Below are 13,537 nucleotides of genomic sequence, written 5' to 3'. Positions count from 1 at the left end.
TGCTTTCTTTGACCAGGTCATGGCAGTGAGGATTTTTTTGAGAAGGGCAGATGATATGTAGGAGCCTCGTGGCCTATATTGGGGCAGTCACTCTGACTCCTGGCCCGTCACTGCCCCTCCAAAAACCAGGGTAGAGGCACGAAATACCATCAAGCTTTATTGTTCTACAGCTCTGTTGTCCAGCTGCTGCCTCAGGAGCTGGGCTGGTCGAGGCCTAGAGCCCATGTCCTGGGCATCCCAAGCCCTGCCCAGCACATGCTGGAGCTCAGCTTGGGTCTTCCACAAGCCTTTGGCTTCTTGCATGTGGAAGAGGTAGACGGCGCCTGCCCCCAGCACCATGCCCACACTGAGGCCCAGAAGCAGCAAGGCCACTTGTCCGCTGTCCCCACCAGCCACCAGTGCACACAGCAACACCAGGAACAGAAGTCCCCCGCCAACCACACAGCTGGCGAAGGCCAACCACCAGTGAGCTTGAGCCAGACCCAAGCCCAGCTCCATGGAGGCCTCCTTTAGCACTGTGACCAATGGCGGCATCTCTGCTGTTTCACGGGCCAGGCTGGGGCTGTCCTGTGGGGGGCTGTGTCTCACACACAGGGTTGCCATGAGAGCCTCATGATCAGAGAGGGGGGTGCCACCGAGAGGGTCATGGCCTGTAGTGGTTTTGAGCGTCTTGCAGGAGACGCAGACCCCAGAAACTGCCTTGTACAGCACGTAGTCGATTCGGATGCCAAAGGGGAATGGCTGCAGCTCCTGCTGGTTGACGTAACAGTTATGCGGCACCATTGTGCAGCCTTCCTCACAGCCCTGGAAGTCTTGGGTTTCCAGGTAGGCATCCTGCAGCCCTGTCCACTCCTTCAGGAGGCGGCAGCCCAGATCTTTTGGGTGCAAGTTGAGGCAAAATGCCAAAGTTGCGCACTATTAGATCAACCATGTGATAATTAGGTGTAAAGACTTGAATCTAATATAAACAATGAAGATACTTGTTCTTGTGTCAGGGTGATAGAATGAGAACTTTCATTCCAAGTGACTCATCGTAATTCCACAGTGCTTGAATAAGGAAAGCAGCAGAATAGTGAGCTGGCTCTAAACAAGTTAACACCGAAGTCCCTTCATCATAATTTTCTTATTGCAGGTTCTATAAACTGTCACCGACTTTTAGAAAAGGCTGATACTGCAGTGACGAGTTTCACTTCTTTTGATAAAGTGCTTTTAATAGGTAATCCAAATTCAAAAGAGTTTATAGTCCTTTCTCGGTGTATTGATATAGTGTAGGGAATTCAACTTTATGTCAAGTTGCTTTTTCTTGTAACTTTGGAGATATTATCTAAAAGTATACTGAAATGGTGTCTACTGTTTACAGTTTACAGTGCTTGTTTATTCCAACATGATAAAAAATTGGAATTCTGATCATCAGAATCAAGAGCTGAAGTACTGTGATAGCACTGATGGCTTTTGAGGCAAGGTGGGGCCAAGTGTCTGTTTTCAGAGAGTTGTTGTTAGGAGCCCTCAAGTTGGCTCCGACTTAAGAGTGACCTATCAGCCATAGAGTGACATGCTCGCTGTGTGGAACCGTGCTCACAATCGTTGGGTTTGAGTCCACTGATGGGTGGTGTCGGTCCATTCCATTGAAGGTCTTCCCCTTTTCCACTGACTCTCTACCAAGCACGCTGTCCTGTGCTGGCCCTGGGCGCTACTCACAGAGAATGTGAGACACGTCTCTGTGTCCTTGCTTCCAAGGAGTATTCTGAACTTCTTGCAAGACAGATTTGTTTGTTCTCCTTGCAGTCCAAAGTATTTTTGATATTTTTGTTCTAATACCATGATTCAAATAATTAAAAGAAAATAATTTTATTTTTCAATGGGTAGAAGAACTGTAAAATTTTCCACAGGAATGAAATGTAATGCCTTTTATTGAGGCATAACCCCAGATATGAAATACAGTAATCTTGCAAAATACTTTGTCTTTTAGTATAGGGTTTGTTAATTTTTTGGTCAGGAAATGTATTTTTTGTTAGATGATGATGGGGTTCTTGAAGAAACATCAATCCAGGAAGGGGAAGAGGAAGTGAAAAGGGGTAGCTATAAATTTAAACTCAAGGCTCAACAAAGGTCAGTGACGTTCCCATTAGCAGTCAGTCCAATGCTTAACACACTATGCTGACAGAACTCCTTCAAAAGGCTACCCTAAGCGTAAGGTTTTAGTGTAGAACTAGGAACTATGGGAAACACAACTTAGGTTTGAACAGGACATAAGATCTCACTTGCTTTCTAAGAGAACGAAGCTGGGGGTGGTGGGGGGAAGAAAGCGTAGTCTAAGTGAAGCAAGCAGACCAGTATTACAGACTGGAAGTTGTGGGTCCCATCACTCCACTCCAAATATATGTTGAATTCCTAGCTCTTTTACCTCAGGCTATGATTCTATTTGAAAACAGAGATTGTGTGGTATGCTAATGACATACCTGCGTGGAGTAAATATGACACTTAATTCGTTCTTATGCATAACCCACACCAGGTCAATTCCTACACATAGCCATCCGATCGGATGAGTGGAACAACTCCTTAGCGTTCCTGTGACTGTAAGCAGATAGCAGGGCCATCTCTGTCCCAAGAAGAGCCTGATGGGTTTGAGCCACCAACCACGCAATTAACAGCCAAATGTAACTCATGCCAAAAGGGCTGCAAGGTATAAAAAGACCAGAAGAGACGTGGAAGTCCCTCACAGGGGGATAGAAAGATAGATGCAGCTACAAGTCCTGAAACGCTAAGGGCTGCTGGCTGCTAGTAGAAGATGAAATTAATAATAAAAAAAAAAAGAGTGGGAGGTCTTTCCCTAGAACCAGGTTCTAAGTTTGAACTTGAAGCCTCTTGAACTGTAAAAAAATTAAATTTCCATTCCTTAAAAAGTCACTCACTTGGGGTCATTCTATTACAGCACCACTAGGTAGCCAACACTACCAGGTAGAGTGCTATGAAGACAGGCTAGGTGGCAATAATGCGGCGGTACTTTGGGGAGGGTGGCAGTGGGGGTTGGGGAGGGTATTGAAAAGCGCTCAGGTTTTACATGGAATTTGATAAGGAACCGGGCATGTCAGGTGGGGGAATGAGTGTGGAAGGGGGCCAAGGATGAGCCTTAGTTTTGTGTTATGTTAGAAATAGAAGTAGCTTAATATGAGAAGCTCTGCAAAGAAAGAATATTTCTTTTGCAGAATAAGAATATTTCTTATTTTTGAGAAAAATAAGAAAAGAAAGCAACCTAAATTTGACCTGTTTCTCCTATTCCAGTAAGGAGACTTTGCTTTTTTCTTTCTAAATTAATAAACAGACACTGTGCCTAGCACAAACTAACTCATGAATCTGTTTTTAAAAACTTATTCCAGAATCCTTGATAAAAGACCACAGGATATTTGTACCAAGTTTTATGTAATGATTTGTTCTAAAAGCTTTTCCCCCAGCTAAATAGTTGTTTCCTCTTGCTTTGGGAAATAATTTTAGCTTTAAAGAAAAAGAGGAAAGTTATTTTCTCCTCTTTTTCTGAAAAAATCACACGCAAATATGTATCTCTATATAGAAAGATACTTAAGTAGGTTCTACATGAGTGAGTCTTTTAATGTTAAAATGAAAACTATGGGTGAGTTTAACATTGTGTGGTGGTTGTACTTTCAAGTTAACTCTGACTCCTTAAAAAAATAAACAGACACACCCTTGATTGCCAGTAAGTGGATTCCAATCATAGGTGCCCTATGTGAGCGAGTGGAAACCACCCCATGGGTTTTCCTAGGTTGAAATCATTAGGGCAAGCAGATCTCACGGCCATTTCTCTCTCACAAAGGCTAGTGAATTCAAACCTTTGAGCTTTTGTCTAGAAGCCCAGTGCTTAGCTGTTACAACAGCAGGGCTCCTAACTACCAATGATCACCAAACCACACCCAACCCCCTGCCATCCCGAGATTCCTACCTATGGGACAACAGAGTGTGGTGGCAACACTATGAACCTCTGTGCCGTGGGTCTCCACCTTCCTAAAGCCGCTACCCTTCCATACAGTTCCTCATGTGCTGACCCCCCCAGCCATAAAATTATCTTCCTTGCTACTTCATTACTGTCATTTTGCTACTGTTATGAATCATAATGCAAATATCTGACATGCAGGATGTATTTTCATTGTTACAAATCGAACATATTTAAACAATGAAAGCATAGTGATTAACCACAAAACAATATGTAATTATATATCGTGAAATATTTATGTATTTTCCGATGGTCTTAGGTGACCCCTATGAAAGGGTCATTCAACCCCCTAAGGGGTCGCGACCCACAGGTTGAGAACCTCTGCTCTACAGGCATAAGTATGTCTTTCATGGAGCCACTGGGACCTGGAGGTTAGCGGCCCCCTTAACCCACTATGCTCTCAGGGCTCCTCACTACAAATGGCATACATGTAAGTATAAATCTAACTGATTCATTGTGCTTATAATTGAACACTAATCATAAATTTCAATTGAAATATAATACCAAAAAATTCAAAGCATTTATTTTCCTGTTTTTGTTTTTTTTCTTGATAGAATATGGGGCGGTGGGATAGATTTCCTGATCGGCAGGAAGAAGCTGATAATTGCTCAGAATCTGTGAAATTTGATGCTCATTCAATGACAGCCTTCCTTCTGCAGAGTAAGTAGAGGGGGAGGAGTTACTTCTGGGGACTGTCCTTATAGTTATTGACAACTATAAAATTATAAGCTTAACGCTTATTTTTAATGACTATGAATCTTAAAATGATAGTTATCTGTTAAATAGTTATAATCCTTTCTTGAAACACACAAAAAAATAAGTTTGAATCAAATAAGCATTTCTGGGGAATAAATGGGTTCACAGATTGGATCCTCTAATTTCCTAGCCAGAGATGGCTATGAGCCTATATCATATTTGAAATAATATTTGAAAAGTGTAAGTGATAGGGGTAAAGCATATATTTGTACAGGTTACAAAAAGAAAACAAAAGAAATATTCCTCTATTGCTGGACATGCTTGTTTAAGGAATAAGGACAGAACCCACAGCAAGCCAATGCCCATTTGTGGAGACCCTATAGCCCATGACAGAACTGCCCCTGTTGGATTCTGAGACTGAAACGCTTCTGCCTTTCTCCTGAAGAGCCACCTGTGGTTACGAACTGCTGGCCATGCAATTGGTAGCCAACGTGTAACCACTATGCCAGCAGGACTCTTGATGGTTGACCTCGTTAGGAAAAAACAGGATCCCTGTTAGCATAGTTGGCTAAGTTTTGGGCTGCTAACTGCAAGGTCAGCAGTTCAAAATCACCAGCTGGGGAAGGATGAAGCTTTCTACTCATGTAAAGTTTCTTGGAAAGCCAGAGGAGCAGTTCTCCACTGGTCTCCAGCAGTGGTTCTCAACATGTGGGTCGTGACCCCTTTGGGGATCAAATGACCCTTTCACAGGGGTCACCCAATTCATAAAAGTAGCAAAATTACAGTTATGAAGTAGCAATGAAAATTATTTTATGGTTGGGGGTCACCACATGAGGAACTATATGACAGGGTAGTGGCTGTGGGAAGGTTGAGAACCACTGCTCTACTGGGTCACTAGTAATCCGCATGAACTTGATAGTGATTTGAGCTGAGGAGAGCGAGCTGAGCTAAGTGAGAGAAATGCCTTCATCGTCTATTAATCTGTTGAGTTTATCATTTATACTGATTTACCTCTACCACATTGAGCATCTCAGGATGTGAACTATTGTTCCATATTAATACATAATACTAAAAGGTTACTATTATGGATATAACCAGAGGATGGATTCCAGGGATCCACTCCATAGTTCAGTCAAAGTTGGACTGTTTGAAGAAACAAAATTATATTAAGTGACTTGAAAAATGTTATCTGAACCCAGACATACACTAGCCAATATTTTATGTCTAATAGCAGCTGGGCTTTTGTTTCCCTCAGATCCGAAAAACGGCCCTGCTCTTCAGGAGAAACTGAAATCTTTCAAAACGGCACTGATTGCCCTTTACATCCTCGTGTTCGCCCTTCTCATCCCCGTCATCGGGATAGTGGCAGGTAGAGTACGCTAGCGTTTGGAAGCTCAGCGTCGAGCTTAGAGTTATTTATTTCAGAAGCAAAAAATAAACTGTCTGTAGTATGTGTGGTAGGTTCCTAAGGAAAACGTCATCTTACAGAGTTCTTAAGTTTATCAAATGAAAGAAAAATAGATTCTGGCTGATTAAGTAGAAAAGTTAGATTTTTAAAAAATAATAAAATATTACCAAAATGTATCTCCCCTCAGCTCTATTTTTGCTCTAGAAGAAAGGAAGAAAATATGTGGGTGTGGGGTGGGTATTTGGATGGGGGAGTGAGCACCTGTGAGCAAAGTATTCAAATGTCAAGAAAGACTCAATTATAACTTAATTGTTTTCATGAGTAACTTAGCTAAGGTAAAAATATCATAAATCATTCCTTAAATATCTCTCCATTTTTGACATATTTCATTTCTTTTCCCTTGTAGTCAAATCTTAAAAATATCCTACTACAAAACTATGGATATGAAAAAAAGAAAAGTATTTTTTACATAATAGGCATTAATGATAACTAGTTATATTCTTATCTCTGATTTTCATGTATATGTTTTAATTTAGAATATATCTGAATAGCATATTACTGTTAAAGAAGTATAACACAATGAAATTCTTGTATTTTAGTGATCAAAGTGATTTTAGTCATTTAATTTTTTAATTATAAATTGAATGAAGTAATACAGAATAAATCAATTTCCATTTAATAATTAATACATATTTTGTTTCATGTCATTAATTGAAATCCCTCTAATATAGCAACTTTCCTTCCCTGTGTTTCTTATTATCATCCCTGCCTTTCCCAATGTTTTTTTCCTCTCTTTTGAACTTTGTCCATGGGCAAGTGTTACACTTTGGCCTCAAATGGATGACTATCCTAGAGTGCACACTCTAGCTAGTGCTATTATTTCCTTTATAAACCCATCTACTACATGGCTGAAAAGTGAGCCATCGAAGTGAGTTCAGTCCCAAGCCTGAAGGATGACTACATCTCAGGATGTTCCTCCATTCTCTCCCCAATAAGTAGCCTGATGTACTTTATGACTTTGAATTGTATTCCAATCCCCACCACCACTCTATCCAAGCCTTCAGCTGTCTTTACTTTCCGATTAATCAGCTATGGTACCCAACGACTGTATTTAATTTTTCTGGTCTCAGGGTCATGGAGGCTGCAGTGTGTGGGCTTTTAGTCCATTGGACTGTTTCCATGTGACTTCAATGTTCTTTATTATTCTCTCCTCTGATGGAAGATATCAATAGCTGCACCTCAGATGACTACTCACAAACTATTTTTTCCCTTTCTATTTTTTCTTTCAAAACTATAAGAACTTGATGTCCCCTTAGACTATAGTCCTGAGACCTTAGGACCAACAAGCCATTGCCTTAGCCTCTTTGGCTGTGGATAAGAAGTTTTCATCATTTGGTTCCTACTTGCTGTGCTATATTCATGGATTCTCAGCATAGGCAAACACATATGCAGAAATGACATGTCAAACCCATCTATATTTATGAGTGCAGCTCCATTCTCTTTCCCACACTTATTCAGCTGTGTGCTTATCTATGCACCCATTCATATGTTATTTTATTACAAGATTGAGCTTTAATAAAGACACCTAAATATAATCATAATTGCCCCAGTTGCCTTTTACCCTTCTGACTCTTCCTGGGTGCTCTTCTTTGCCTTCAGCACTCTTTGCTGACCTCCCTCTTAATGCCTTCCCCTTAGCCTGAATTAGTGTGTGCACATCGCCTAGTTTGTAGATCCCCAAATTTTCAGGAAAAAAAAATTACACAGCAACCTGTTGGCAATTAAAAATATTTCTACAATAGCCCATAATCCAGAATAAAGTGTAGGTATTTACTTTTGCAGCACTTTTGGATCATTCTAGGGCCCAAGCAGGTGATATCTCTCACAATGAGCACACTACATCGAGACGTGATTTCGTCCTCCTGCCACACTCTCACTCCCCGCCATCAAAGAATGCTTTTTGTGAAAAAGTTTTCTTGACTTTTTGTAATATTGGTCTCATATAATATCTATCTTCTTGTTCTAATTACTCTACACACTATCCTCCAGGTTCATCCACACTGTGAAGTGTTTTGCAGATTCACCATTATTCTGTAACATTGCATAGTATTTAATTGTGTGTGTGTACCATAGTTTGTTTACTGATTCTTCTGTTGATGGGCACATGGATTCTTTCTAGCTTTTACAATCTCTGCTCATATGACTAGTGCTGTGATGAATACGTTTATTCATGGCAGGTCTCTTGTTTGTGTAGGATAGATATGACGCAAAGAGACTGCTGGGATATATCTACAGTATTTCTATTTCTGAGTTTTCAGGAAGTGGGATACCCTTTTCCACAATGGATGTGCCATTTTACAGTCTCACCAGCCGTGCATGAGGGTTTCAATTCCTCTTCACCCTCACTAGCATTTGCTGTTTTCTGCATTTCGGTCTTTCAGGTTGGTACTAATGCTGGGTTCCAGGGGTTGTTTCAGTTAGAATCTCACCCTGGAGATGTAGCGATTAGGGGCTGGGCTTCGCAGACCGTCAGTAGTTAGAAACAAACCAGCAGCCGCTCCTCAGGAGAAAGACGGTTCTTTTGCTCCTCTAAAGGCACAGTCTCGAAATATCACAGGGGAGTTCTCCCTCACCCATAGGGCAGCAGTGATCCAGAAACGACTCAAGAGAAGTGGGTTTGCTAATGAGTTCTCTTGAGCATGTCTTTGTTTGCTGGCCACTTGAATGCCTTCTTGTTGAAGTAACCATGCAGGATCTTGGGTCCCTTTTAGAATCAGATTATTTGCCTTTTCGTTGTTGAGATGTGGAAACATTCTATACATTTTAAGAATTTGTCAAGGAGCCCTGGTGGCATTGAGAATTAGACACTGGACTTCTAACTGCAGAGTCTGTGGTTGGAACCACTGCTGGGGGAAGACAAGGCTTTCTATTCCTGTAAAATTTTTTTGAATTTACCGAAACCCAAAGAGGCATTTCTACCCTGCCCTGCAGTGTTACTGTGAGTCAGAATTGACTTGCTATAAGTGAGTCTGGTTTGGGTTTAGAGACCGTAGTCCAGTATGTCATTACACATTTCCACCCCTAGACCAGAGATTCTGTTTTTACTCTTCTGATTAAATATTTTGATGCATATAGTGCCTGATTTTTATGAGTCACCTAATTTGTCTGTATGTGTAGTTGTATTTGATAGTGTATTAATACCATGTTTTAGGGAACCTACATTTATCCCTACTTTACCTTTGATGAATTTATAGTTTACATTTAGGTCTTTGATCCTCCTTGAGCTTGTCCTGTGTACACTTTGAGGTATGGGTCGCATTTTTCTTTTCTGAAAAGAGCTATCCAGTTTGGCCAGCACCATTTGTTAGAGACTGGTTCTTCCTCATTTGGTGAGTTTGGACCCTTTATCAGAGATCCAGATTTACTTCCGGGTCCTCAAGTCTGGCTTCTGTGTCTCTTGTGCTGCAGGGTGCTTTGCCGACCAAACCTGGGTGGTAGGTTTTCAGATCAAGAAGTGTGAGATTTCCTGCTTTGTCCAGTAGCATAGCAGAGAACTCCTCACAAAATTGGATTATTGCCACAGGTATAGAGGCCAAAATGTATAATAAATATATTATCAAAGGGTTTATGGCTAGAGGTGCCATATAAATGACTCTGTCTCATAATTATAAATGGTATTATTTTCCTGATTTTCTTTTCAGAGTTCTCTTTTCAGTGTAAAGGAATGTAATTGATTTTTTTTTTTTTGTATGTTGATCTTGTACCCTATCACTTTACAGAAACTTTCCATTAGTGCCAGTCATTTGCTTGCTGAGTCTTTGAGATGATTAATATTATTTTCAGTCATTGAAGTGATTGCAATTGATTATTACAAATTTAGCATTTGAGTTATATATGCTCATAATGAATCATTGTCTTTATCATGTGAAACACATAGAATAAACTTTATGTTTATTTACATTGGTATCAAGTTTAAAATTCATCTTGCGAAGCAAGTTATTTGTAAAGAATAGTGATTTCTCAATGAATGTCTATAGAGTGGATAACTAAATATCAGTAATAATACCTATATTGGCTTTTCCTGTGACTCTCCATTTTATTTCTTACTGAATAGAATATATCTTATTTTCATTTTGCCTCCTATTTTATTCCAAAATGTTTGGTAGCAAAAATAAAATTAAAGATTAAGAAATTTAATTAAGCAAGAAGAGAAAGGTAAAAATAAAGACATGCAAAGGTAAATTGTAAAGAATTAGGCAATGAAAAAAAATCCCTAGAGTTTCTCTATACTTCTATATATGGGTTGCAAATTTTATGATAAGTATTTTAGTGCCAAATGAAGACATAAATCAGATTATTTACATCAACAGATTCTACAATACTAAACAAACAAACAAACTTAATGCCACCAAGTCAATACAGATTCATAGTGACCCTGTAGGACAGAGTAGAACTGTCCCTGTAGAAATGCGAAATGCTAATTGTTTACAGAAGTAGAAAGCCCCAACTTCCTCTCAGAATATAAAAGCAAGCCCCCTCCCCCCCCCCCCCCCCCCCCCCCCACCCCAGAACCACTTCTACTCCTAGAAATAAGAGCAGGAAAAAGTATTTCTTTGAATCTTCAAAGAGATAAAACCTTGTAGACTAAAAGCTTAAACTTCAGCGAGACATTTTTCATAGCACTATTATGCGCACCCACACCCGGAAGCTAAGAATACTGGAGAGCAGAACTAGGATTCCCAGCCATGAACGTCAACTCCTACATTCCATGAGCGACTCTCCCAGAGTCATTGAGTTTTCACACCAAAAAGTAGTTGCCATACTTTAAGCTAGGAATATGAGAAATATATGATCTGCCATTCCTTACTTAGATTTACAATAAAGTGTTAAGAGGTTTTAAAGAAAATAATGATAAAATTAATTTGTACTTAGAGTATAAGTAAACAGGCACAGTGTTTTAAAATTTATAAGAAAAATATATTCTATACCATAATCTCATTGAACTTGATGCTACATTTTAACTTAACTATATCTGCATTTGTCTGCTTTCCAATACACTCTGTCTGATAGCAGAACTGTTCACCTCCCTGGTCAATGGTCAGAGAGAGAGGATTCACTGGAATAACCCCTGCATATGGATTTTGGGCTTTCACTGTCATCCATAGTCAGTCTTTTGCAAACTGGGTGCTCAGATGTTAAGCTCTAATATAGCTTTCTTCTCTGGTCTTGGATTTTATGATTTACAGTCCTTGAATCACACAGACTAGTGTGCTTCTTCTATGTGGACTTACCCAACACCTCATTTAGATGATTGCTAGTTTTAAGACACACCTTTAACACCCCAGATACTATTCTTTCCAGTAGTTGGGCAGCATCTAATTGGAGTGTTCTTTTTTTGTCGGGGGGGTGTTCTTTTTGACAATAAAGAACAATGATGCCCTTCTTCTCCTGACTTCAATATGGGTCCATTTCAGCTCACTAGGCCTAGGACCTCAATCTTTATGTGTTCCATTTCATTTTTCAACGACTTCTAATTTTCCTAGGTTCATACATTGTACATTCCAAATTTCAATATTAATGGAAGTTTGCAGCTATTTCTTTTCATTTTCATTTTCCCAGTTAGCAAATGTAGGTTCTAAAAGGTTTGCTCCATCCACATAAAGTTGACTCTCCTATGAGAAGCAGGTCTTCCTCAGTTGTATTTTAAGTGCCTTCCAACCTGCGGAACTCATCTATTGGCACTATCATTGACCGTGGTCCCTTGCTATTTATAAAGTTTCCTGTGACAAATCCCACAACGTTGGTCTGCGTCTTTCTTCTTCCTCCAGTTTTGGTTGGGGGTTTTGGTCTGGCAGTGACCCGACGCTGGTTCACCATGGATGATTCGATTGGCACTTGAAATACTGATGTCATAGCTTTGAATATCATGATAACACACAAGCCACTATAAAATGACAAAGGGACATATCTGATTGTTCAAAGGGAATTAGACCTGTGTAAAAGGTATAAAAAGGCAATTCTCTGGCATTTTCTGTTATAGAACAAGGGTGATAGGCAGACATTTTAACCAGATGTGAACTATCATTATTTACTTTTTATAATAGCTCACATACTTGACATGCTTACTTCAAATTCTATTTTAAGTCTTAACTCGTTTTATCATGACAATAGTGCCATGAGATAAATAGTACTATGACATAAACTACAGACAGATTAGTCTGTCTATAATCCATAGAATTTTATCTAATTTGCTAAATCAGACGCCATTTTATAGCAATTATAAGCAGCAATGCAGATAGAAATCTAAAATAAATTGTGATGTAAAGTAGAAAAGGGAGTTTTATTCTTCTTGCTAAGAAATATGTTTAGTATGGATCACACATTGTATATGTATATGAATACTTGATTTAGGATAATATTCAACATTTTAGAATGGAATGATAGGGAATGATGAAGCAAATGGTGTATCTACTTAAAAATACAGACCATAACTCTTTTTATTTTTTAATTAAACATGCAGCTCAATTCCTGAAATGGAACACAAAAATTTGCTCAGTTGATTCCGTTAATTCAGCTTATCTATCTCAAAATCTCACGAGAAACAGAGGAACTGAAATGAGATTTCAAGAAGTTGTGATGGAACGCATAAGCACCATGGAGAAGAGAATCCAATCCCTTTCAAATACGGAGGACGACCTTATCGACACAGGCTATTTCCAGAATTTCAGTGTGAAAACCGATGAAAGATTTAATGATGCTCTTTTCAAGATAAGTACCTTACTTTCCTCCGTGAGTGGACATGAAAATATAATAAATGACATCTCCAAGTCTTTAATGAGTCTGAATACCACATTGCTTGATTTACAGTTAAATGTAGAGGCACTGAATAGCAAGGTTCAAGAGAATGCACTGAAAGAACAAGAAGTAAGTCTGATTCTTAATTTTTTATTTTTATATTGGGAGGTCATATACTGAAATTGAGTACAGATCCTGTCTCCCCAGGCAGCCCAGGAAAGCAAAAATTGCAAACCATGTTTCCACAGTATCTGATTTACTCTGCTTCCTCTGGCCACCTTTCTAAAAAGTTTCATATGCATTTATCTAGTATCTTCTCCCAGTGATAAAGGATTCATCCCCACATTAGAAATAGACATAAGGAATTTTAGTTTTTAAATATAGTTAGCTATAACTCAGTAACTTAAATAAATGATAAATTTTAGACCATCTGAGTAGATCTGTAGGAGCCGCCCTGGTGGCAGAGTGGGTTATGTGTTGGGCTGCTCACCAAAGGGCCAGCAGTTAGAACCCACCAGCTTCTTCTTGAGAGAAAGATGAAGTTGTCTGATTCTAAAGATTTGCAGCTTAAGACACACTCAGGGGCAGCTCTATCCTGTCCAAAGGGTCAATATGAGTCCAACTTTGTTTTA

General features: G+C 39.4%; 2 protein-coding genes across 3 annotated transcripts in view; one reads left to right on the top strand and one right to left on the bottom strand.

The window, feature by feature from the left end:
* MSR1 (macrophage scavenger receptor 1) overlaps positions 1 to 13,537 on the top strand; it is a 75,640-nt gene that overhangs the window by 2,861 nt on the left and 59,242 nt on the right. For both annotated transcript variants that reach the window (XM_004696175.2, XM_013004090.2), the window contains exons 2-4: positions 4,561 to 4,666; positions 5,958 to 6,071; positions 12,631 to 13,034. In XM_004696175.2, coding sequence (XP_004696232.1) covers positions 4,564 to 4,666; positions 5,958 to 6,071; positions 12,631 to 13,034 — 621 coding nt within the window. In that variant the 5' untranslated portion in view covers positions 4,561 to 4,563. The remainder of the gene's footprint in view (positions 1 to 4,560; positions 4,667 to 5,957; positions 6,072 to 12,630; positions 13,035 to 13,537) is intronic.
* LOC101655166 (sphingomyelin phosphodiesterase 2-like) lies at positions 145 to 1,621 on the bottom strand. The gene is made up of 2 exons (XM_045286567.1): positions 1,580 to 1,621; positions 145 to 915 (listed from the first exon to the last, which is right to left on the bottom strand). Exons 1-2 carry the CDS (start codon positions 1,619 to 1,621, stop codon positions 157 to 159), a joined length of 801 nt encoding a protein of 266 aa, XP_045142502.1. The 3' UTR covers positions 145 to 156.

Source organism: Echinops telfairi, unplaced genomic scaffold (genome assembly GCF_000313985.2).
Source record: "Echinops telfairi isolate 266 unplaced genomic scaffold, ASM31398v2 ScPeMD7_9;HRSCAF=40, whole genome shotgun sequence".
Taxonomy (NCBI): Eukaryota; Metazoa; Chordata; class Mammalia; order Afrosoricida; family Tenrecidae; genus Echinops; species Echinops telfairi.
Note: the sequence above shows the minus strand (reverse complement) of the source record. Positions and strands in the feature narration are given on the sequence as shown.

Bases quoted from the DNA above. Each gene is read 5' to 3' on its own strand.
- LOC101655166 (XM_045286567.1), bottom strand. From the start codon at position 1,621: ATGGACCGACACCACCCATCAGTGGACTCAAACCCAACGATT. The intron at 916-1,579 runs GTGAGCACGGTT...TTGATCTAATAG, and splicing joins TGGACTCAAACCCAACGATT to TGCGCAACTTTGGCATTTTG.